The following is a 25811-nucleotide window of genomic DNA, read 5'->3' on the forward strand; positions in this document are numbered from 1 at the left end:
CATTTTTTAAAACAAGGATAAGGAAAAATACGAAACCTTCAAATAGCTCAAGAAAATTAAAGCTGATCAGCGAATTTTAAACGTTTGTAAAACATGCAAATTAAGTGCGATTGTGTTAGCCACCGAAGGAATCTCAGTTCGAAAAATTGCCAATAGTTCTTTTATACGCAAATCAATTTCAAAGTAGAATTATGTATTGCCGAAGAACCAGTCAGGTATCTTAAAGCTAATTTTTAGACTTCTGTGAATATAAAAAAAGAAGGGCAATTATCAAAAATTAAAAAGTTAATAGAATCGAATCACTGTTTTAGTCTTACTTTGGATGAGCGTGACAATATTGGAAATAAAAGATATTTCATTATTATTGTTCAATCAGATGACGCACATAAATAAATACTTTAGGATTAGTTCGTATATACGCGGAAAATGTTCGTCAGTTGATATTTAAAATATTATGGATTTACAAATCCGGAATGTGGAATAGTTTTGAAAACCATATCTTGGCTATAACGACATATGAAGCGAAAGAAATTTGGACGTGAAAGCTCAGTTGAAAATTTACTCTGTCTTAATCATGCAATTGTTGAAGCATTTTTAAAAATATAGTAAATAATAAATTCATCATTTCATCTTCTTTATACCTTCTTTTACCTTGCGATGTCGAGAGTTTATTAATCATCGGCCCTCCAACCATTCACAGGATAAGGTGGTCAGCCCTACGCCCCTGTGTATCCTATGCAGTGGCGCACTCAGGATTTAATCTTGGAGGGGGCCGAGCGCTCAGGATTTAACCTTGGGGGGGGGGGGCCGAGTTCAGTAGACGTTTTGCGAATACACACTACACATCGCATACGACCTATAACTGAGCATCTGCAGTGATCGCTAATTCATAAGTAGCACACAACATAAATAAAAAAAAATTAATTTTAATTAGGAAAAGATTTTTGGAAATTTTTCTAGTGTTTTTTTCTTTTCTTTGGGGAGTGCCCGGGCCCCTTGCCCCCCCCCCCCCTCTGGGTGCGCCACTGATCCTATGTCCTGTAGTGTTGAGTTCTTAAGGCCGGTTTGCCTGCTTTTTGGGATGAAAAACCCCAGTATAAACTGGGGAAGAAACCCTACTGTCCACGCCCAAGACCAGCTAACTTGGCTATGGCTGAGGAAAATCCTTAAGTTCCTCACGTCGTCGAGGGGAATCGAACCTAGGACACTCCTTTCCCAAGCATATGGTTAGCGAAGCGCACAGTCACTAGGCTAACCGCGCTTTTCAAAAAATAATTTTCACCAGAGAAACTGTATAGTACTGGGATTCCCGGGACTTGGGAGAAAAAATAAATGTCTCGAGTCCCAGGAACAGAAACACAGCCGAGACTCAGAAAGCCTACGCGACACTAATTGATAAGAATATTGTGAGAAATTTCATGTATTGCAGATAGAAACAAATGACATATGTAATAATAATAATAATAATATAAACAACTGAGACGAAATACTCTAAATTAGTCAAAAAAAAAAAAGTCTGCCTTTGAAATTACCCTAATTACTATTTCTGGCTCTTCCTCCCCCCCCCCCTTACTCCGCACCATGCTTTCGCGCCTCAGCTTCCTCTTTGCTACATACGGAGGTTCGCAGTACTGTACTTTATGATATGCCACAGAGTAAAGCTGTTAACTTGTAAAAATACATAATTGCTTTTGTTGAATTTCGTTATTGATTTTAACGATAGCGAATTATCAACATTATCAATCGGATGACTGAAAACAGTTGTTAATACACACGAAAAAAAATATAGCTATGTACACATTTCAATACTATATTACCAAGTGTATTAAAAGCAGAATAACGCACATATCAAATAAAAAATCTTCACGAAGAAAAAGTTTTCAAAAGTAAAACAACAACAACACCAAATAATAATAATAATAATAATAATAATAATAATAATAATAATAATAATAATAATAATAATACTTTTACATCAATATTTGTTACTGATTATTTAATATGTACAGTATGTGTCCTGGTCATTTCATACTTACAACGGAATAAAAAAACAACAACAGTGCAGCACTTAAATGTTGCATAGTTATTAACAAAATTAGATTTGTAATTCTGGATTAATTCAGTTATTGAGAGGGCTTAATCTGTTTTGCTAGGTAAGGTCTAAAAATTATTTCAGACTTTCCCTTCTCCCCCACTGTTGCACTGCACTTTTTTTTTACCTTTGTCTCCATGAGTGAGAGCAATATCATGGGGCGGTTTGTCTTTGTGTTGGTATCTAAGAGAACGTTATTAATTATTCAAGTATTTGGAATAATTTCCCTCTAATTTTTCGTGTCGTTAAAGTTCTCTATATATTGGCCTTTTTAGCTCAATAATAATATAGGATGCATGCAATAATAATATTAAGAAGTAGCATTGATACTCGGGAGTTTGGTAGGTCAGTTTAAGGTCCAGTTAGATATGTTTTCACTTTGCAACATGGGGATACAAGGATGTGAGCAGAGGCGGATCAAGCGGATATGGGACCTCGCAGCCGCCAGGGGCCCCGATCCTGATGTTATTATAAAGAAAAATTTATTGCAACGTTTTGAAATAAAAATATTATATCACGTATTATGTGTGTTTAATTTTTTGTTAATAGCGAAGCCCTAGTTCTCTTTGTAGCATATACAGTACATATAAATCCTTATTTTAGGGATCCCGTAAATTTTACCGCCAGGGGTCTCCCAGCCGGCTTAATCCGCAACTGAATGTGAGCAACTTAATACGCAACTGTAAACCTTCAGTATATATAATAAAGTAGTTTCGTTTACTGACTGAGTTACTAGATCTGGTGAAACACTTCCATGTTTCTCTGACATCAAGAAATTCTGCTTATCCTCGGTTCAGCTATCCTTACGCAGATGAGATACTCGCCATTATGCCCAAACGTTTAGCGTTAGAGTCCAACTTACGCTGCAGATTAACAGACCGTACTTTGAACATATAGACATGTTAGAAGAGAGTAGGAAAAATATTATAAACTGAAAATATCATGTACCCCTGAGAGACGTTTGATTTGATTTTGATGGCACAAAGACATCAAAGGTCATACTGCGCCAGGACACAGGTTATGGCAGCACATATGGTAAACGGTTAATAGGACAATCACAAATATCCATGTCCTTGGCATGATTCGAACCCGGAACCTCATAGCTGGAGAGCGGATACGCTAACCACTCGGCTAACCATGCCGACCGAAAAGAGAGGGGGGGGGGGGGAACATGCAGCATTTCATTTTCTAAATAAAAAGATAAAAAGAATATTAAATACTAACCTCTGCCTGGCTATTGATTCGAATTCCATTGTAGCCATTGTAGGTAGTAGATGATTTTCATTGGTTAGTTTGAGATCACCTTGCTGGAGATGTATTTGGTCTCTAAATCAGAGTTTTCTTTATCTAATCTCCGGTTCATTTCCATATTGAGATTTCCGTAGTAGCATTTTTTCATGTTGAAAATGTCTGGAATAAACTACGTAGATATAGGAATGAAATAACTAAATTAAATATATGCAACCTGACGTTCACTAGCTCAAGCTAGCATTATGAAAGGCCTTTTTTTAAGATATACACTAAATGGATACTAGAGTTACAATAACTTCCAGAAAAATGACAGTCACTCGTATGGAGGGCGATAGTGGCGTTCTCTATGATGATGTTTCGTGGTTATTGCTGATAGGCGGTTAGGACTGTGAGCCACAAAACCTCAAACTTGCTATAAAGAAAAGAAAGAAAAAGAAACAGAAAAACGCAAGCGCTTCAAAAAGCAACATATCCAACAGAGAAAAGACAGCCTTGAGAAATCTAAAACCACACAATAACATAGTTATAGAAAAAGCAGACAAAGGAAACTGTGACTACAACAACAACAACAACAATAAGAACAATTAGAGGAAAAGGTCGCTTAGTAAGTTTTGATGTGTCATCTCTTTTCACTAACGTCCTAATGGATGATACACTAAAGCGCTTTCCAAAATATTCCCCTAATATTTGTATACTCTTTAAGCACTGCCTTAAATCAGGTATTTCAGCTGTTGTGTGTGTGTGGGGGGGGGGGGACTGTCCCTTGACTTCCACAAACGCTCCAGCTCATCTCATAGATGTTCAGCAGGGAGATAGAGCTTTGTATAGGCCAGTCAAGTGTGGTGACGTTCATGTCCACAAACCACGCATTTACGGCTGCACTGATTGCTGATTTTGGATGGCCCAATTTGTCAACAATTTGCCGAACAGATAAGTCTGCAACATGGCATTCTATCACAATGCCTCTTTCCAACTCCTTCAGTTTCTTTCTCACAGCCCTTTCACCAGGACACAGTTGCACTGACTTGGGAGCATCATATTCCTCCAATTTATACCGGCTACAAACACATGATTTGTTACACGGCACGATGCACCTTTCCCATGAAGTGTCCGTTGACTTCTTTCCAAGCGGTGCATAATCGATATCTTTGCCATTTGGCCACATGTCCCACAAGCTCTTTCTAAATTTTTTTACAATTCCTCAACGGTGACCCTCCCAGAATCACTTTTACTGTCTAAGAGAAAAAAAGATCCTCTATCCTTCTTGGATAGTTTAGTTACAATGCAACCTGATAGATTCCTCACGTGTTCAGTCTATTGGAAGCCCCAGGCGTCGACAATATCCCCACACACAGGCAGATGCCTACATGGCACTTCACATCACCATCCTGTCCAGAAAATTGAAATATTTAAAACTTTAGCCTCCAAGGCAGAGCTAAATTCGCCTCGGGACGGGCAATGCATCTGGAAAAAGAAGCGCTACCTATACTTTTTGAACAGAATAGTTACAACAGAAACCCCCTCATTAAACTTCTGAAAAAGAACAAACTCCTATGCCCCAAACCTGATGTTATATGTACACCATATCCTTACCTTATATCCAAGTCCAATTTCCTCAGACAAATTAAGGACAACCAGAATCCTCTCTCCTTCCCGAATGTCTACAGTACCTCCTATCAATGTGGGATCCAGTATTTTTGACAAACAGGACAGACCATCATTACCAGAAGAAAATAACATAAAAAAACATATTCTATATAGACAATCAGAAAGTGGGCTAGCGCAACATGCCTTAGATAAAGACCATTTCATCATGTGGAAAAAAGCAAATCTACTACATACGTCCTGGTTTAAATGACAGAGGCTGTTCCTAGAAGCGGCTCATGTACTTCACAGTAATTCAACATATATTTTGACGCACCGATCTATCCCAGTGCTTCCCAAACTTATGGATGTAAAGGCCCCCTTTGGAAAAATTAAAATATTTCATGCCCCCCCATCGAAACAAAAATCGTAATACAGACATATATTATTATAATATTTATTGTATTTATATTCAATATAATTTGTATTCAAGATTTTGCGTTTGTAACTTTTTTGTGCTTCTTATCAATACCTTTGAAATGAAGCTTACACGAACAAGCATATATTTACTAATTTCATTAAGTGCCGAAATACGCAGGAAGCAACATCTGTGAACCAACACCAATATGTGATTTTTTCCATTAAAATATAAAAATAACAAACAGAAATAATAACGGTAGTTATGAATTAATAAAGGTAGTTATGAGTTCAACATGAATAAATCCTTTGTAGCTACTTCAGACCAATATACGTTTATTTTTTAAATAAATTTTAATTTGCTCAGTCATATTACTGTCCTAGGCTCCTAATTTATATTTAGGGGCTTAGGAGATGGTTATTATATGAGAACTCAGTTTTAACAGGGGCAATCGTTTTTAGTTCGAAAAGCAAATACACAGCAAGTATTACATCCAAATGTTTCTCTATATTTATTATTTCTTTCTGTATATTTATATTTATTTATTGTACAATCACGAAACCGTTTATTGACATTACTCATTTTAAATCTGTTCCGTTAATTTCTTTTAAAACATTCATGCACATAATGCTGGTGTGATTATATGTATATTTAATTGTAATTTTTCAATAAGTAATGAACTGAAAATTGTTTACAGCTTAAAAGAACATTGTTGAGAATTTTTAATTTATTTGCAGATTTTGTTTATCTTCGAAATTTGGTTTATGTTAATATTAATTTCACCCATTTTTATTTTACCCAATTATTCTCTTTTAATCATGTTTTTTTAACTGAACCCTCTTACATATATCTTTTGTTTATGTAGTGGCTTTGAGCCTGCTGTTTCAGTTCGCCAGAATTCTGCATCAGGTAAAGTTATTCGTCTTAGGCGTCCTGTGAACACTGTGTTGTCTCTTGTGTTTAACCCTGTGTTCTTTTGGTTACTAACCCAATTTTTATATGTTGTTTTGTTGTATTTTTTAATGAATGACTAATGTAGCGAATGGCAGCGAGAAATTTTAAACTGTTTATTTTACGTTATAAGAATCGAAGAATAAAAATCTTTTCTTTCAACTATACTGCACATATAAAAATCACTTAGCTGAACTTTTTATATGCTTGCCAACCGACTTCCAGCTGATAAGAATATTACATTCATGTTATAACGCTTACAAACTTACACTAAAGAAAATGTTTTCGGTAACTTATGCATACTTTTTAAGATATACAAGTAAATTAAACACAATACAGGAAAACCTCGCTTAACACGAATTCGATATGCGCGATTGAGTGAAATGATACTATTTTCCGCTTTAAGCGACTGATTAATCAGTTAACGCTATTTTTTACGTTGTGCGAAATTTTACGTTACGCGAAATTTTTTGTTGCCAATCTGTAGCGAACAGAAAAGCTGGAAGTCATTAAGAGAGATGCAAGTGACACTAGTAATACAATGATTGTGCGAGATCTAGGACACAGCAAGTTTACAGTTTGGACTTTATTATATAAGAGCAAAAAATAGAAAGAACAAGGAAAGTTGCTACTCCTTCTTTAAGCGTGCAGATCATCCTAAATAGAAGCCATTTAATGATCGAGATGGAGAGTCTTCTATCACTCTGGATTCAGGATTATAACCAAAAAAGAATGCCTCTTAGTACAGGGAATATTCGGACAAGAGCTCTCAATATTTTTACCTCATTGAAAGAGAAACCAAATTTCAAGAAAAATGTGAAAGCTTTACTGCAAGTTTAGGATGTTTTGACAGTTTTAAAAATCGAACTGGACTGCATAATGGGGAATCTGCTAGTGCTGATAAAGATTCTGCGGCCAAGTTTGCTGAAGAATTGCCAAGGATAATTCAGTAGGGTAATTATGACGATCGGCAAGTATTCAACGTTGAGAAATTGGTCTCTTTTTAGAAGGGTATGCCAACAAAAACTTTCCTAGCTAAAAGCGAAGCATCTCCACCAGGAAACAAACTATCTAAAGATCGTCTTATGCGTTTATTAGGAGGCAATGCAGAAGGCGACTTTAAACTGAAGCCTATGTTAGTTTATCATGCGCAAAATCCAAGATCTAGCATTACTGAAGAAATCAACACAATTGGGAAAAAAAAAACCTTGGATTTAATGAACTGGATAATGAAGGTGTGAGAAACTTGCTCGATCCTCCATTCAGAACAGTTAAGCGATAATGATCTTCTTTAACTAGAAGAAAAACGTTCATATGAAGAAGAAGAAGAAGAAGATAAGGAGCGCAAACAAAAAGAGAATGTTACGACTAAGAAGCTAACTACCAAAGAACTTGAGCTAGTTTTCAATCACAATGAGCATGCTAAGGAAATTTTGTTTGATTCTGATCCTGATATGGAATGAAGCTTCGAAGTCCACCGAAATCTTGATAAAGCGATCACCAGCTATCGCAAATTGCATGACAAGATGAAAAAGTCAAGCACGAGTCACATATCATTACTTAATTTTTTTTTCTAAAAAAGTAGCTCAATCAAATGTTTAGATATTAAATAAATTTAAGCAATTGATTTTATTAACTTTGATGATTTTATCCTCTAAAATAACTTATAGTGTATTTTTTTTCCAAATTTACGCTAACTGATGGATGAATTATAATGATTCCTATTATTTATCATATTCGCTTAGCGCGCATTAATTGATGGATTAATTAATCGCGCTAAGCGAGGTTTTCCTGTATTTGTATCATTGTGTGTAATTAATTATGTGATTGCAAATAATGGAAATATTCTACAAGGCTAACGCTAATTCTGTAACCTTTGTTTGCTAGAAGATAAGAATGGTTTCATTTATGAGTTCAACACTGGTAAAATGCTTAAATATATTTCGTGCTAATATATGTTATTTTCCATTTCAGGATATATTATAGGAAAATTTTGAAAATAATAAGTATATTAAATGAACGGATTAAATCTCTCTTTCGCAAAGTTTGATCCACTTAACACACACACACACACACATACACACACACAAAGAAAAAAGAAAACAAATTGTTGAATTGCATAACGCTTTTACATGATGTAATATAAACATGTTGGTTTTGTCAAGGATCAAATAATTTGTATAAATTTTAATTATGTTATATATCATAGACGTTTTTTTCGCTTCCTCTCTGAATACTCAAAAACATTTTTTATGTGCGTATTTTATTCAAACTTTCAGTTTTCTTGTTTAGAGATATGTTTTATTATTGTAGTTTTATCCATTTATTATCATTATTAAGGTTTCTTTGATTTCAACATTCTGCGGCTCACAGTTCGGTCTACTCAGTTCTCTGCAAATTTCTTTCTTTTTTCGTTTTCTTTCCCCCTCGTCCCGTTCATTTTACGGTTCTTCGCTGTTTTTTAATACATCTGTACATTACATTCGGTTCAGTTACCCTTAATGGAAGTTTCTGACATTTTTTAAAAGTTAGATATGTTTTGTAATTTCGCCCGTGTTTCGTGTTTCTCTTCCCCTTTTAATATGCTTAATGCATTTTGTGAGGCAAATTTATAGCACTTTAACAACGATCGCTCTGAATTTAAAGTATAGCTTGGCATTATTAAATAATCTCTTAAATTGTCTTTAGTTTAAAGCTTAGTCCGTTACTCATTTTACTCAGCTGCTCCTTCTGCAGGATAGTGTAATTTCATATTGTTTTTAAAATATTTAAAATATTTTAAATCATTCTGGGAATGATTTCTCGTTACTTTTCCATATGTGCATTGTCATTATATTTTTATGGAAAGAAAAGAAAAATAAAAATAAAAATAATAGCGAATCTGCCCATTGAAAACATAATTTCAGTAACAAAAAAATTCCGAAAACTACTGCCCATAACATGTACATCCAATCCCGTGACATATATTGTATTTGATTGGATTAGCTCCAAAAACTCTTATGTTAAGGAAGCGTATCCATGTATTCTTTTTCAGTTACATGTGTTCTTATGCTTCTTTTCTTTTGTTGTTCACAAAAAGATAAATCGGAGTTTTCACAGATAAAAAAAAAGAAGAAAAAAAACCGCTGTAATTTCCTCAGCCAAGATTGGTGTAACCTATTTTCAAGACTTAATAAAAGAGATAATGAGATGATTCATAAGTCTCTGATACTGCTCCATGTGGACTCTGTGTCCGGACGATTCATTGCGAGAAAATTTGAAATTTTATTGTCATGTCATTCCCATATATGAAAAAAAAAGGAACATTTCATGCATTATTTATTCGATTATTTCATTATTTATTCGATGAAAGAAAGAAGATTGGAGAAGAATCAAAATACTCTGATAGTCTATCTTGACTTGGAGAAAGCCTTCGATAGTATTGACTGGAATCAAATGTTTCACCTCCTAAAAACAATAAAGGTAGATTGGAGAGATAGAAGGTTCATATTTAATCTTTACAAGCATCAAGAAGCTAATAGAAGCAGCCACAAAATACAACAAAAACCGCAATAGCAAAATTACGTAGAGGTGTAAGACAGGGGTGCTCTCTTTCACCCATATTGTTTAATCTGTACATTGAAGATGCAATAAATAAACTGAAAGAACTAATAGAAACCGGAATTAAGATAAATGGAAATTATGTTAACTGGCTACGGTTTGCGGATGATATAGCAGTTTTAGCTGATAACGAAAACAAACTGAAAGCCATCCTAACAAAAATGAAAGAAATCTTCACACAGTACAGCCTAAAAATTAATTATAAGAAAACAAAATTATTTATTACAAATAAAGCAAATCCAATGAAAATAAACCTGGAAATAAATAATAACCTACTACAACAGGTATCCTCTTTTAAATATCTTGGAAGTCTTATCACAGAAGATAGAAGAAACCAATCAGATATTAAAGCACAAATAATCCTAGCCAAAAAAGCATTATATAACAGAAAAAACATTTTTACCAGTAAAGAACTTAGCATCCGGCTCAAAAAAAGGCTAGTGAAAACATACATATGGAGCATTGCATTATATGGTTTTGAGGCATGGACTCTAACAAAACAAGACATGAAAATGTTGGAGGCATTTGAAGTTTGGTGCTGGAGAAAGATGATGAAAATTAGTTGGACAGAAAAGAAAAGTAATGAAGAAGTTCTGAATATAGTTCATGAAAAGCGGTCATTAATGAAACACATCAATAAGAGAAGAAAAAGCCTAATTGGACACCATTTGAGGCATGGGGGACTGATTACAGAAATAATGGAGGGGACTGTAGAAGGAAAAGAGGCCACGAGGCAGACCAAGAATTTCATATATAAATAACATAATGATGCTAACTGGCGCTAAGAGTTATGAAGAGATAAAAAGGAAGTCACAAGACAGGATGTTGTGATGTGCGGCTCTATTTACCAATTTTCTGATTGATGCACCAAAAAAAAAAAAAATCAGTTAACGCCTTTTTATTCCCGTATACGGGGAGTAGGCGAGGCCATTTAGCCCTATCTAACTTTTGGAGACTGAGTGGATAGTTCAATCTCCAGTGGTACCAATCAGAGATAGATGGCCCAAGGCTATCACTAATTAAGTGGTACACAGTGAAGAGAGACGGCTCACATGTGCCGCCATCTCGTGGTCCCTAACCTTAACACAATATATTTAATGTCTGAAACAATGTGGGTTCTACGGTCGATTTTCTTGAGTTTACGGGACGAAAAACCCGAGTTTCCGGGAGGAAAAACCCGCTTGCCCGTGCCAGAGATCGACTAACTCGGGAACCGGTAAAAAAAAAAAGGCTTATTTGATGCACCAAAGAAGAGATTATATTATTTCTTTCGATTATATTTAGCTTTCTGAAATTTTTTATTCCGTATAAAGTTATTAATATTCTTTCTTACTACAGGCTCTGTAGGTGGAATATTAATTTTTACAAAACCGGGATATGATAGTTAGGGAGAAGGGGCACCATATTTAGGGATTTAGTGATGAATTTTCCCTCGATGAATTGTCCGTGAACCTCTAGACTGTTGTGTTCAGATTTGATCGCCTGATTTTTTATTTTTTATTTTTTTTTTTTTTGTTGTTGTTGTGATGTGGAGGTGGTTTGAGAGGATTTTGTTCACCCGAAGAAGCCGTTCGTGATAACTTCTCATGTTTATATAAAAACACATATCAATATATTCTGATGATGTTTCCTTTCGGCTTTAGTCAAATAAAACTATTTTTTATGTCTGTACTCCGACAAATCTCGCCTACTCCCTATAAGGAAATAAAAGGAGTTAGCTGATTTATTTATTATTTATTTTTTACTCCGACAAAGTCTGCATGTGTAAGATGAATCGTGAGATTTATAGATAGTTTTTTGAGCTTATACAGAGGTCCTTTTGGATAGAAAATGTTATATAAACTTAGGTCTGATACCGAATGATTACAAGAACTATGGCTGGTTTGAATAAAACAATAGTTCTTCAATGAAAAAAAAAAAAAAAAAAAGAAGAAGCGTACATGGTGTATATCCAAGAAGTTACAATTCGTGTATATTATAGGCTCCTAAAAAATACCACACTCAGTCTCAATATTCAGTGCAGCCGTCTGTTATATAACACATGAATCCCGCATTGGTTCATAGAAAAGTGGAAGAGTTACATTTGACGTCGTGTAGCCAAAGTATATCATTTAACAGTAACTGCAATTTGTTTTATAGACAATGAACGTAAATACCACGTGTAAGAAGACTTTCGAAAATAAATGGACCAATCAACTTGATCGTGGAGAATACCGAACCGCACATTGACACTGAAGCAGTGGCGCACCCAAGGGGGGGGGGAGCTGGCTCTCCCCCCAAAGAAAAAGGAAAAAAAACACTAGAAAATTTTCCAAAAAATCTTTTCCTAATTAAAATTCATTTTTTTAAAATTTATGTTTTGTCGAGTCTTCTATTTCTATACTACTTATAAATTAGCAATCATTGCAGATGCTCAGTAGTCATAGGTCGTATGCGATGCGTAGTGTGTATTCTCAAATCGTCTACTCAACTCCCCCCCCCCCCCCCCCAATGAAATCCTGAGTGCTCTACTGCACTGAAGTGATAAATTATTTTTTACAGTGTCTTGAAGATTCGTTAGTGAACATATAACGCATAACATATACTGAGCTACAACATGTGGAAGTGGTTAAGGAGAAAAACTTGTGATGTATTGAATAATTAGAAGCTGTCCTTGCAAAGTTTAAAAAAAATTAGCAAGCCTGAAGGCTAAGAAGCTGAATTACCAATCAACATCTGCTCGTGTTTGTATGGACTAAAAAAAATTGAAGAAATGGTAGTCTTCAGATCGGTAGAGCATATGTCGCCCACGAGAGACATAATGTAGAAATAGATTCCAGAATAAAGACAATTGGAGGGAGTTGTGAGAGATGAAGGGAGGGATCATCTATTAAGCGGAATCCCCTCTTCCTAGATAGCATCGAGGCATCTTAGAGAGCGTTTTGGCGCACCACCCCAAATGTGAGAATAGCATTCTAAGATCAGCAGATTTGGAATTTATAAAATGTTAGGAGTTACTCCAATGGTGTGCTGGTAAAATCCAAACTTCGCATTTTTGACGTACGTTCATGAGCTTATTGGTATTTCGGACACGTAAATCTCAGTAGGTGGCGGCACCGGTTGATTCCGTGACCTATCATAAAAATGAAGTACCAGTTCGGCGAGCCCTCACAAATCATACTACTGGTATATTCTCAAACTAGCTGTAGCATATCTCTGCGCAAGTTCAGGCGAGAAGTAGTGTTGAACGGAAGAATACACTTTGATTTTTAGAAGTTGGTTATTTGGTCAGCTGATGTGGATGTTATTTAGTCAACTTATAAGCAGCAAAAGAAAACCGATTGTGAGAATTTCTTTATTCAGTGACATTATTTCCGTATTAAGAAGACAGTTCTTATTAAGTGTTTAGAAATATTTATGCAAACAAATTTGATAAAAGTCCAACACGAATTATCAAAGGAGAAATTGGTAATGAACAGGTTGGATTTTGGCAAGATGAGCTCATTTGACCCAAATAAATTTAGTGGACTAAACCAGATTTTTACCTTGCGAGAAATAAACATGAAAAATCATGGTATATAGTAAGTTATTTTTTTAAACGTTATTGATCTTGAAAAAGATATGACAAGATACTGAAGAACACCATTCGAAACACTAAATGGAATCCTATACATAAGATGCAAATCGTTGGTTAAAATAATTGAATGATAGAAAAGAAGATGGGCTATTGTTAAATATGATGAAAGGGTTAGACGCTATCTTTACTATTTATAATTTAATGAGCGATATCATTAAGGAAGGTGATATGAAGCCCGATATTCAAATAGGAGATATTAAAGCGGAAAAGTGTGTTTATAGAAATTAAACCGTGTCCTTTAGCGCATAACCATAATGTGATCTTAAATACATCCGCTGGGTCAAAGAATGTTTAAATGAAATTAAATAATTATTGTTATAAATTTGATATGAAAATCATAAATACTTATTGTTATAAATTTCATATGAAAATCAGCAATAAAAGAACTACAAATATGAAAATAGGCAAGAACAATATAAACGTCATTGGGGAACCTATAGAAGTGTAGCATTTCTATTATTTAGACACAGCTTTTAATGAGGATGAAAAATTAAAAATATATATACAGTATATAGATTATAGAATGAGCAGAATTAGTATGACGGATAGTCATATGAATACATTTTTACGGATTAAGAGAAATATTAACCAAAAAAACTATACTTGCAGTTTAGATGACTGTTCAAACCAGTTTTAACTCATGGATTTCAGAGTTGAGTTTGAAATAAAACATTTCATCAAAGACTACAGACCACAATATGAGATTTCTTAGAAGAATTAATGGAGTGAGTAGATGTCATTCATGGTAGAACCATATTAAAAATGAAAATATCAGAAGAAAAAAAAATTTGACATTATTCATATTAAGATGGTATGGTCTTTTAGATAAAATGAGGGATAAAAGATTAACAAAAGAAATTTGAGGCAAAAATGATAGAAAATGAATAAATAAAAATTAACACGCATCCCCCCCACACACACACAAAATCAGAACACTAAGATATAGATAATGTGATGCAGTTAGCAGTGCTTTTGGATGAATTGTAAGAATTGATAAAAGTGGAGACCTGATAAAGAATAGACCAATTTGGAAAAAGAGTTGTTGATCGTAAAATTAGTCATGAAATATTAATTATGTTTACCATACCTGGTGGAGTGAAAACGGCGATGATGATGATGTGATGATGAAAAGATTCAGAGAAATGCAAATATTAAAATTGTAAATATAACCACTGTCATTACTACAAGAAAGGATTATAATTTTCATATTTTTAAAATGCCATGCTATCTTGTCGAGCTCGACTCCAAGATCTTTTTTTACTTAGTAGAAGAATTACAGCTGAGTAAGAAGTCTGCTAGTTATAACTATATATAAGATTCTGTTTTTGAGAATGATTCCAAAACCGATACTTTCGAAAATACCTCAACTTTAATACTAAGATTTTTCTATATCGGAAAACAACTTTAATATCAACTTTCTAGTACTTTAAAAATCTATTGTCACATTTTTTCTTTACTAGCACTCAGCGCACTTACGCTTTTACGAAATGTTTCTTAGACAGGAAGGCATCAAAATCCTCTAAAATATACGTTTACACAGCCAGATCAAGTTCCAATATCTCTTACGGTATTTTAATCTTTTTGAGTGGTCGAAAGAACCTCAAGACGGTCACGAAATATTTTTAACACAAGCATTAACTGTGACGAAATAAAGGAGGTGCACAATACAACTTCAAAAAAAAACAAAAAAACATCATATCTATGTTTGTTTTTATAACAGTGTTCTTCTCTCACATATAGCCCATTACTCATTTATACTCTAAATCCACTGCATGTTTTAGTAGCTTACTCTGAGAATCACCATATTTAGATGCAATAAAATGAACGACAAAGTACAATATGTGGATTTCTTTTGTATTTAAATATGGTAAATATGGTTTGGAAATATTACTCACTTTATACTTATGTAAATTATTTAATTCCTGAACTAATTTTCGAAAGTCGGGTTCATTCTCTCGTTAATGTGCATACAGCATTGTATTAATGTTCTTCTGGTTACACGGCAACTTCTTTTATTGTTATTTTCTATATTTTTATAATTTTATATTAAATAGACGTATATATCAGTGGTGTCGCGTGCACTTTTCGGTTGTGTATGCTGTTGTGTGGGTTATGCAACCTGCGCTACAAATTTCGCGTCAATTTTCGAAGAGCGCAAAGGTGTATGCATTTTGAAAGCACACCCGGGCTATTAACACGAATGTGACGCAATGTTTACGCGTCGAAAAGTGTCTTCTTCATGAAGCACTAATGCTTCATTATCCTCGTGAAGAGGACAATGAAGCATTAGTATATTGTGTTTAATTTTAGGAATCACGCAAAGTCTGCAAACAATTAGGGGAGTCTTTAACGGGAATAAATGCAAAAATATAATATCGGTGATACTGATATTTCGTGGATGAGCACCGCACACCTAGCACACCCGGAATATTCGCCCCTGGTATATATATATATATATATATATATATATATATATATATATATATATATATATATATATATATATATATATATATATATATATATATATATATGTGTGTGTGTGTGTGTGTGTGTGTGTGTGTGTGTGTGTGTGTGTGTGTGTGTGTGTAGACTTTGCCGGTTCATGATAAGTAACTAGGAGTTTATAAGACAGAACACCTTAATAAGATGATAACATTTATTTTAATTGACAACATGACGTTTCATCTTAATTGCACAGAACTTCTTCAGGTGCAAACATACAAACCAGTAAACTAGTAGACAAAATAGTAAGGACTAACAAAGGTGACAACTGTTGCGCAATTATAGAAGAGACTGATGTTATTTTAATATATTTCTAATCGTTCAGAACTTTGTGCTTGTTTACGCATTCACGTGAACGTGTTTGGCTAATGAAGCCTAGAATGTACTCAGACAAGTTGATACTTGGGTTAATATTTAGATGTTTAGGATCTGATGCCATTTCTAAAGACTCCCAGATTTTTGTCTCCATTGTATCATAGGAACGGTGACCCACAAGACACATCGCAAATGAGACATCAATTTTGTTGGAATAAATCGGAACTATTACACTGCTGATATGATCCAAAGGAGAAAAATTCTGGGAGTCTTTAGAAATGGCATCAGATCATAAACATCTAAATATTAACCCAAGTATCAACTTGTCTGAGTGCATCCTAGGCTTCATTAGGCAACACGTTCATATGAATGCGTAAACAAGCACAAAGTTCTGAACCATTAGAAATATTTTAAAATAACATCAATCTCTTCTATAATTGCATAACAGTTGTTACCTTTGTTATTCCTTACTGTTTTGTCTACTAGCTTGTATATTTACACCAGAAGAAATCCTGTACAATTGCAATGAAACGTTATGTTGTCAATTAAATTAAATGTTATCATCTTATTCAGGTGTTCTATCTTACAAATTCTTGGAAAGAAGCCAACAGACACCATAGTGTGAGGAACAAAAAGCCATGGCGCTCACCTTAATAAGATGTAGGACCTCCATTCGCTGTGATGAATGCAGGAATCCTACCGGGCACACTATCCACAAGCGTATGATAGCGATCAGTGGGAATTTTGGACCATTCTTTCTGTAGGCATGTAATGATGTCCTGAACTGTTGTGGGGTGGACATCGCTTGACCTCAAATGACTCGAATTCATCCCACAGATGTTCATTCGGGTTGAGATGAGGGCTTTGTGGAGGCTAGTCAAGTGTGGTGACATTCGTGTCTACAAACCATGTAGTTACTGCAGCAGCCATATATATATATATTTGTGCCAATATATATTATTTCCACATCTATATTATTATTGTTGGGTCTTAGTTGTTTTATTAATTTCATTTCCTTTGTTATTATACTTACATTCCACGTGGTAACCTTTGCCACTGAGCACTGACCAGAAATAAAGAGAAGGGCGAGAAAGACGCTCTACCTAATGCTACTCTATGACAGAACGTTTATATTGCTACTCAGGTCCCCGTGCAGTAGCATATTTTGCCGCCCCTTCCCCCTTATTTTTCGTATAGTTTATGCCAATTTTGCGCCCCAAAAAACCTTGCCGCCCCGTGCAAATGCATGTCTTGCACCGTCGGTAGAGCTGGACCTGTTGCTACTCGTATTCAGAGATGAGACTGGCCATTCGCTGTTTTATACAGCAAAAGCTGTTAACACAAATTAAAAATTTAATTATGTAATGGTCTGGCATTTTGAAAGACCTTGTCCTTCGGCTGAAAGACTTGAGTTTGAAATTCCTGTCGAGGATACGAGGAACCTTTATGAGGTTTTTCAGCTGAAGATTATGTTAGCTAGCTTCATGAAGAAGTGGAAGCCTTTTTTCCTCTGGAAACTAGTTTTGTTATCCGTTAGAGCAAGAAAAACTGGCCAACTAGAATACGTAATTAACAGACAGCATATTTAGCCTTGGAACCACATTGCTTCTGCCGCAATTCCCGGGACCGACGATGGCAGGTTTGGACCCCCACTGTAAAGAAATTTTCAGAATACCGGTTAATGATGATACTGCTGAGAAAGAAAAACATATGCAACATAGTCTGCCTGGTATTTTTTGTATGATATATATCTATATATATAGTTGACCCTAGAACGCGTTGCGAGGATCCACTTATACGCAGTTTTTTATGAATAAATACAGTATATTGGGAAAATTTTTAGAGATTTGCGACAATTTCGAAAAAAAAAAACTCGCAGACGAACTAGCTTAGAAATACGGAAAAAATTAAGATAAAGTTAGGTATGTCACGAATACATAAAATATATGTAAGTACTATCCGACCACAGATACGAGAACTCAGCTGGCAATGTGCCAAGTAGAGTCAATTCTTGTTGAAGAAATAAGTCGATGTATGAATTCGTCACCAACATGAAATCATGCTTTATGCGTAAAATTTTCTAATGTTGTACAAGCAAAATGGTTACCACTTTAACACTTGCCAAGCTGAAAATTGGAATTTCGTGTGGTGGGCAAATTTTTTTTATTATTTTATTTAGTTAGCGACGTCAACGCGATAACGCGTGATCAGCCGTTTGGTGAGAACTCGCATCGCGTGATCGCGCGATATCGTTCATTGCCAAGCTGAAAATTGGAATTTCGTGTGGTGACCAAATTTTTTTTATTTTTTTATTTAGTTAGCGACGTCAACGCGATAACGCGTGATCGGCCGTTTGGTGAGAACACGCATCGCGCGATATCGCGAGATTGGCAATGAACGTGTTAAAAACTAGAATTTTCATAAAAGAAAAGCTAATTTTCTGACGTATAATCTACTAACACCAAAGGCCACACACTTTTCAACTATGCAATGCTCAACTCTGTTGTAGTGGCCGGCCCTACTGAGCCCACCCATTTCAGCCCTTCGGGTGGCTCAGATGTGCTGGACATTGTCATTTTTAAAAATTTAAGATACCAGTTCAAATTGGAATCAGCCAACGAATTATCTTCTGACCACAGTCCCATAGCGCTCAATCTAGGTTCATCAGATCAATTCTCTCCTCTGCACACATTCATACCATGGGACAAGTTAGCCAAGGTTCTTCTCAATCATATTGGTCTGGTACCCAATATCAGTAAAAAGGAAGAGATTGACACAGCAATAAATAACTTAACCATACAAATTCAGAAAGCAATTGAATCAGTCAGACAATCAACTGTCTTCAACCCAACTAACCGTATCCCTGAAGAAATCATGGACCTAATCAGAGCAAAAAATAGAGCCAGGAAGAGATACCACAATACCAGAGCCCCACAAGATAAAAAGTATTGAACAATCTAAACAGGCAGGTCCGAGAAGCTCTTCAAAAACACAGAAACCATCAATGGGAAACCAAATTGGCTAACATCAATACTGAAGATCATTCTGTATGGAAATTCTTAAGAGCAATCCGCACCAAAAAGCAACTCATACCCCCTATCCAAACCAAGAAAGGGACAGTTCACAAAGATGAAGAGAAAGCCGAAGCACTAGTAGATAACCTAGAATCTCAGTACAACCCATCGTATACTAATTTAAATATCAACCTTATGTACAAGATTCATCATCATGTTAGGTCAACCTTAAGACAGAACATTGTAAACTCAGAACATATCACTCCTACAAATCCAACAGAAATGATAAATATCATCTCCCATCTAAACAATAGAAAAGCTCCAGGACTGGATGGCATAACTAACAGAATAGTAAAACTACTTCCAAGAAAGGCCATAGTCCATCTCGTCAACATTACAAATGCTATCTTTAGATTCCACCATTTCCCTTCTACATGGAAAACAGCCACAATCATACCACTGAAGAAGCCAGGAAAATTTGCTCACCTTCCTGAAAGCTACAGACCCATAAGCCTATTATCCAGCCTCGGAAAGGTAACAGAGAAAGTGATCCTCTCAAGATTCCAAGCAGAAACAGATAAATGATATAATCACGTAATCACAAGAAAGATATTTATTTAACCAAATATTACGTGATTATATCATTCAGTCTTATGTCGCAAGTATCCTTAAAACAACAGAAACAGATAAGTTAGGAATTTTGCCTAACGAACAGTTCGGCTTCCGTAGGGCCCATAGTACAGCCCAACAAGTGCACCGGCTGGTAGAAATCATTACTAAAGGTTTCAACTGGAAACTCAATACAGCTGCCATCTTCATCGACGAAGAGAAGGCGTTTGATAAAGTATGGCATCAAGTTCTCTACAAACTGATAAAATTTAATTTCCCAGTCAGACTAATAAAGGTAATACATTCTTATCTGAAAGACAGATACATGCAGGTCAGGGTAGGCGAAACGGTTTCGACCAGACGCAGGATCTCGGCAGACGTACCTCAAGGATCTCTTGTGGCACCTCTACTGTTTTCAATCTATGTAGCAGACATCCCTCTGAACCCAAGAACAACATTCACTGCATTATATGCAGATGATACTGCACTGATGTCAAGATCACTAAGCCCAAAACTGGCAACTAAAAGACTACAAAATAGCATACACACTTTAGAAAAGTGGATGGTAGACTGGAGGATCCAAGTTAACCCCCAGAAAAGCTCAGCCATACTGTTTACTAGAAAGAAAATCCATACCATGGAGGATATTTATTTATTGGGAGTAAAGATTCCATGGCAGACTGAAGTTAAATATCTTGGAGTGATTCTTGATAGTAAACTCCTATTCAGCAAACATATTAGTTACATTTCCTCAAAGACATCCAACGTCTTAGCACAGCTCTACCCTATGATCAACAGACAAAGTAAACTGGACATGCAAACAAAATTAACAATTTACAAGATGGTAATTAGACCGGTTATCACTTACGCATCCCCAGCTTGGGGCCACACCGCAAATTCTAACATTCTAAAACTTCAGAGATTACAGAATAAGTGCCTGAGGATGATTCTGGATGCCCCTGGTTCATAAGAAACACCCAGATCCATAGAGAAGTTAATATCCCTTATATCTCTCTTCCTTTCTCATAAATCTAGCTGAGAAGTTCTTTACCAAGACAAGTAACCATCCAAACCCGTTAATCAAGGAAGCCTCGGAATATAATGAAGAAGAAATCTACAAATTTAAAATACCAAAATCTATTTTAAGTTCAGCTGAACGCAACTAACTTCACTGCCCTCAATGGGCGAGCATATAGCTCACAAACACTCCATTCAAAGTTCTTCCATTACAAGACAAAGGGGAATATGAAAAGCAATTTTGCTTCACCCATCTAGCCAGAAATGTTAATGTTAATGTTAAATGACGTATAATAATAAACACTCATCCGACGAAACGCATTAATTACCCTATTATCGGTATGGATTCGCCTTTTGCCATACGCAGAAGTGTCAAGCGATCTCGCATCTGTGGTCGCACAGTACTTGTCTATTTTATCATTTTCTACCATAAAGTATACAGAAATCTATTATTAAAAGTTAAAATTTATCAAAACTTAGCACACAAGCACTTACAGACAGTACATGGCCATTTGAGGTCTAGAGAAATGTAAACAAACGTAAAGATGCAGTGGTAAATCATAACTGCATAAAATTAACATAAATAAATTCACTGTCATTAATTATTTAGGTAAATTAATTAATTAGCATAAAATAAAAATTTTATAACTATTCATTCATCAGTTTATTTACCTGGTTATCCCAAAGCAACTGTATCAATTGAACTCGGCTACAATAAAGCAATGATATTGCTGCTGCTTCGTTATCATTGCATGAATTGTTATACCTGTAAATAAATATGAATAATTTATTTTTCACATTATCTTTTCATTTTTGATGTCCAGTGTTAGTAATAACATCTATAAAGTTTTGTATCATATAAGACAATATGGTGAAAAGCGAGACTATAGTAGCTGCAATATTTGCAGATTCTCAGTTAGATGTTTCTTTGAAGTGTTTTATTTTTGTGTTGGGTATTTTTATTTGGTACAATTGGTTTGTATTTGATATAAGATTGTATGAGTATAGGATTGTTGCCGTTAAGTCTAATCTTACTATTGTAGTAGTGATGTTGTTAAGCCTAATCTTGCCATTCTCAGAGCATGCGTACTGGGTGTTAAATTGAAAACTATTGATTATAAGTGTATAATACTGAGATGATTATTTGAAGCAATTTATGTACATTTTGTTAGGTATTTTTATTGTTTAGTCTGTGTAATGATGTGTTTGATGAAGCATTTTGGCAATTCCTGCAGTTTTTTAAGTAGTTAGGGACATGGTAGGTTAAAGAATCCTAATATGTGTATTTTAGAACTCAATCAAGATCACAGAAATTTGCTTGAAAGAGCACAATCACAACCTAATACTGTATATTAACTGCTTTTGATAAATTACTTGCTAGTGAAAGTTTGGTGGATGTAAAGTTGTCGTATGAAGGAATGACCCTTACAGCTCACAAAGTAGTTCTATCTGCAAGCAGCTCTCATCTATACAGCGTATTTTTAGAGAACTCAATTAATCATCCTGTTGTAGCATTTAGTGATATGAAGTTTAATGACTTAAGATTGATGGTTCAATATATGTACCAGCGGAGTTGCTAAAAATTAAAGATTTTTTGGAAGTTGCCAGTAAGTGCTTTGGTTCTGTGGAAGGCACACAGCAGGGAGCTTCAGGTAATGATCATCAGGAGGCAGGGAAATTGAGCATGCATAGTCATATTGTGTCTGGCCAAAGAAAACAGCAGTCAGCGAAGGAAACACAGATAAGTAAGAGTCAACAAGGGGAATGAATCGTCAAAAAGATCTGTGATGGACTTAGATCTCAACGTTACAAAGAATAAAATGGCCAAAAAAGCCTGATATAGGTAATGTAAGGCAAACGTTGTCAGAGGTTAAGCATCTTGAAACGTTGGTTTCTATCCCACTTAGTAAAATTAAACGGTGTAAATATTTAAAAACAACATTTGTCAACTCAAGTCACAGTGTTATAGATGACTTGGTATCATTAAAGGATAAGGAGTCAGGCTTGCCTAATGAGTATGGTCATCTAAATCAACTTTCAAGCGGCCTTGACCTTGTTGCTGAAGGTCAACTGTCAGATGAATGTGTGCATACCAGTGTATTGTCCCTTTCAGTTTCTGATGCTACAGCTAATTCTCACCTGCCAATCAAAATTTTGGGTAGCGATGATAGCAATCCTTTATTTTCTAGTTTTGATGTGTCATCTGAGTCAACCATTTCTTCTGTAGTTACTAGGGATGTCAATCCAGATTACTTGATGACATCTTTATCATCCTGTGTATCTATGGTATCACCTCTTGAATCTGATGTCAAGGTAGAAACGAAAGATTATGTAGTCCATTTCACATCTACTAATGTTAACTGTTTTGCCTGTATTAATTGACATGTATAAAGTTTTAGTGTAATATATGATGATACATCTGGTTTGTCTAGTGTCCCAAGTTTAAGTGATCATCAAGACTTCACAGTTAGGTGCCATCAATCTCATAGGAAACATGCCTTTTTTATACAGCCATACCTCAATATAACTGGTAAAAGGTAGAAATGGAGTAAATTGTGTTGTGCAAGTTCTCACGAGACAAAGGAACTGACGTTTTTAAATTACTGTAATATATTTTATGATTTTCTTCTGACCAAATTGTATAGTCTATCTTGTAGCATTCCAGTATGTTCTAATGTTTTTTTATGGAATAGAAAGTATGGGGGGGGGGATTAAGAATTACAAGGAATGAGAATGACGAATTATTTAGTAACGGATTAAGTGTGTGCATGGAATAAATAGTGCAGAAACACATACACGGAAACTGCTGAGCGATATACAAAAGAATGTGAGAGAAGATCAGAGACGAAAACAAGCATCAGTGTGTGTGTGTGTGGGTGGGGGGGGGGGGGGTTATAAATATCCAATCTGTAACCAGTGATCTATACTTAAGAATTTGAAAGCTAAAAAAAATTAGCGTATTTACTCGAATATAAGTCGCACTTTTTTTTCCCAAAATTGAAGCTAAAAAATCGTGGTGCGAGATATATGCGGGGATTTTCGGAAACTAAAGTTTTCAGAAAAAAACTGAAAATGGTGTGACTTACCAAGAAGCTCTTACTCGCTATCGCTACTTTTGGCATCGAGAAAGAACAGTTTCCTTGTGCACATCGTCAAAGTCATCCACCCAAATAGCTTCATGTCCTTTCCCATTATTTCAAGCAAAAATTACCAGTAATTTACAAGATTTGAGATACGTAGAGCAGCTATGAAGAAGTGCATATGATTGGTGCAGTATTAACAAAGGATCGCGCGAACCAAAGACAAATTAGCATTTTAACAGTTGAGATGAAATGTTAATTCTCTTCAACCGAATTCCATAATATCTGAAACACATTCACCATATATTTCTTAGTTTTAACACGTTCATGATGGGGGTGGTGTCAAGCAAAACCATATGTTGCACCGGGAAAATATGGTTTTTCTTGAGTTTATAGAGCAGCTTCTATTTTAGGGGGAGATGTGATTCATTAGTTAGTGCCATTTTTATCCCAGTTTTCTCTAATTGCACTATTTGGTGAGAAATATAATGATTGTATGCATTAATGATGCATAGCCGAAAATTGCCATGTACTCCCTGAAGACCTTTCGCTTACCCCCCGGGAGTACGCATACAACACTTTGAGAAACACTGTGTTACGAGAATGTGCAAGAGAATTAGCACCTCCTCTAACCAGACTGTTTAATTTAAGCCTCAGTTCTGGTAAAGTTCCAATAGAGTGCAAAGAGGGGAAAATAATTCCACTACATAAGGGAGGCTCCAACACAGAGGTTGCAAATTATAGACCAATCAATATATCTGGAGTGGTGGTTAAGGTTTTGGAGAAATTGGTAAAAATTAGAATTCAGGACTGGGTGGACAGCAATATGATACTTTATAAGGGGCAACATTGTTTTGTGAACGGTAGGTCTTGCCTCAGTAACTTGCTTACTTTCTATAATAAAGTAACAGTGGAGTTAGATAAAGGAAATCCTTACTCAGTGATACTGCTGGATTTTGCAAAGCCATTTGACAGGATTCCACGCGGCACTCTGTTGCATAATTTAGAGCAAATGGGTATGGATCCTAAGCTGGTGATTTGGATTAGAGGGTGGTTAGTGGATAGTTATCAAAGAGTGGTTTATGGAGGAGCTGAGTCCAAGAGAAGGCAGGTGACTAGTGGTGTACCTCAGGGCTCAGTGCTTGGTCCTCTATTTAATTTGTGCATTAATGATATTGTAAATAATTTGAAAAGAGATATCCACTTGTTTGCTGATGATTCAAAATTAGGAAGAGTGATAGTAAATTCAGATGATATAGATATCTTGCAGGATGATTTAAATAGGCTGACGGTATGGGCTAAGGTAAATGGCTGTCAGTTTAACGTGACTAAGTGTAAGGTGATGCACTTTAGGAGGATGAGATTACATGCTGTTTACTATATTAATGGAACTGAACTGCAAGAAGTTGACGAGGCAAGGGACTTGGGAGTTATTGTGGACAGAGAACTTAAGTTTAAAGGGCATATTGCAAAGGTTGCCAAAACATCACATCAAATTACATGATGGGTGTTGAAGAACACACTGACAAGCAGGGATAAGGAAGTTATTGTTCCACTTTATAAGGCATTAATAAGACCGCATTGAACTATTGCACACAGATATGGTCACCTGGGTTTATTGGTGAGGAAGAAATGGCGGAGAGGATTCAGAGGCGAGTCAAAAAGATTGCTGCAGGTGATTCATAACCTATAATCGTATAACAATATCATGGATACCAACAATTTGGTATCCATGGGATGTTCCCTACGAGGATATATT

At 35.4% G+C, this 25811-nt stretch overlaps 1 protein-coding gene across 1 annotated transcript in view; it reads left to right on the forward strand.

Annotated features, from left to right (window-relative positions):
• LOC150107665 (voltage-gated potassium channel subunit beta-2-like) overlaps positions 1-25811 on the forward strand; it is a 257488-nt gene that overhangs the window by 22951 nt on the left and 208726 nt on the right. Inside the window, exon 2 of the mRNA XM_090392162.1 lies at positions 6221-6254. Coding sequence (XP_090248288.1) covers positions 6221-6254 — 34 coding nt within the window. The remainder of the gene's footprint in view (positions 1-6220; positions 6255-25811) is intronic.

The sequence above is a fragment of the Typopeltis vanoorti genome, chromosome 4 (assembly GCF_054136105.1).
Source record: "Typopeltis vanoorti isolate ZY-2024b chromosome 4, IOZ_Tvanoo_1.0, whole genome shotgun sequence".
In the NCBI taxonomy this organism is placed as follows: domain Eukaryota; kingdom Metazoa; phylum Arthropoda; class Arachnida; order Uropygi; family Thelyphonidae; genus Typopeltis; species Typopeltis vanoorti.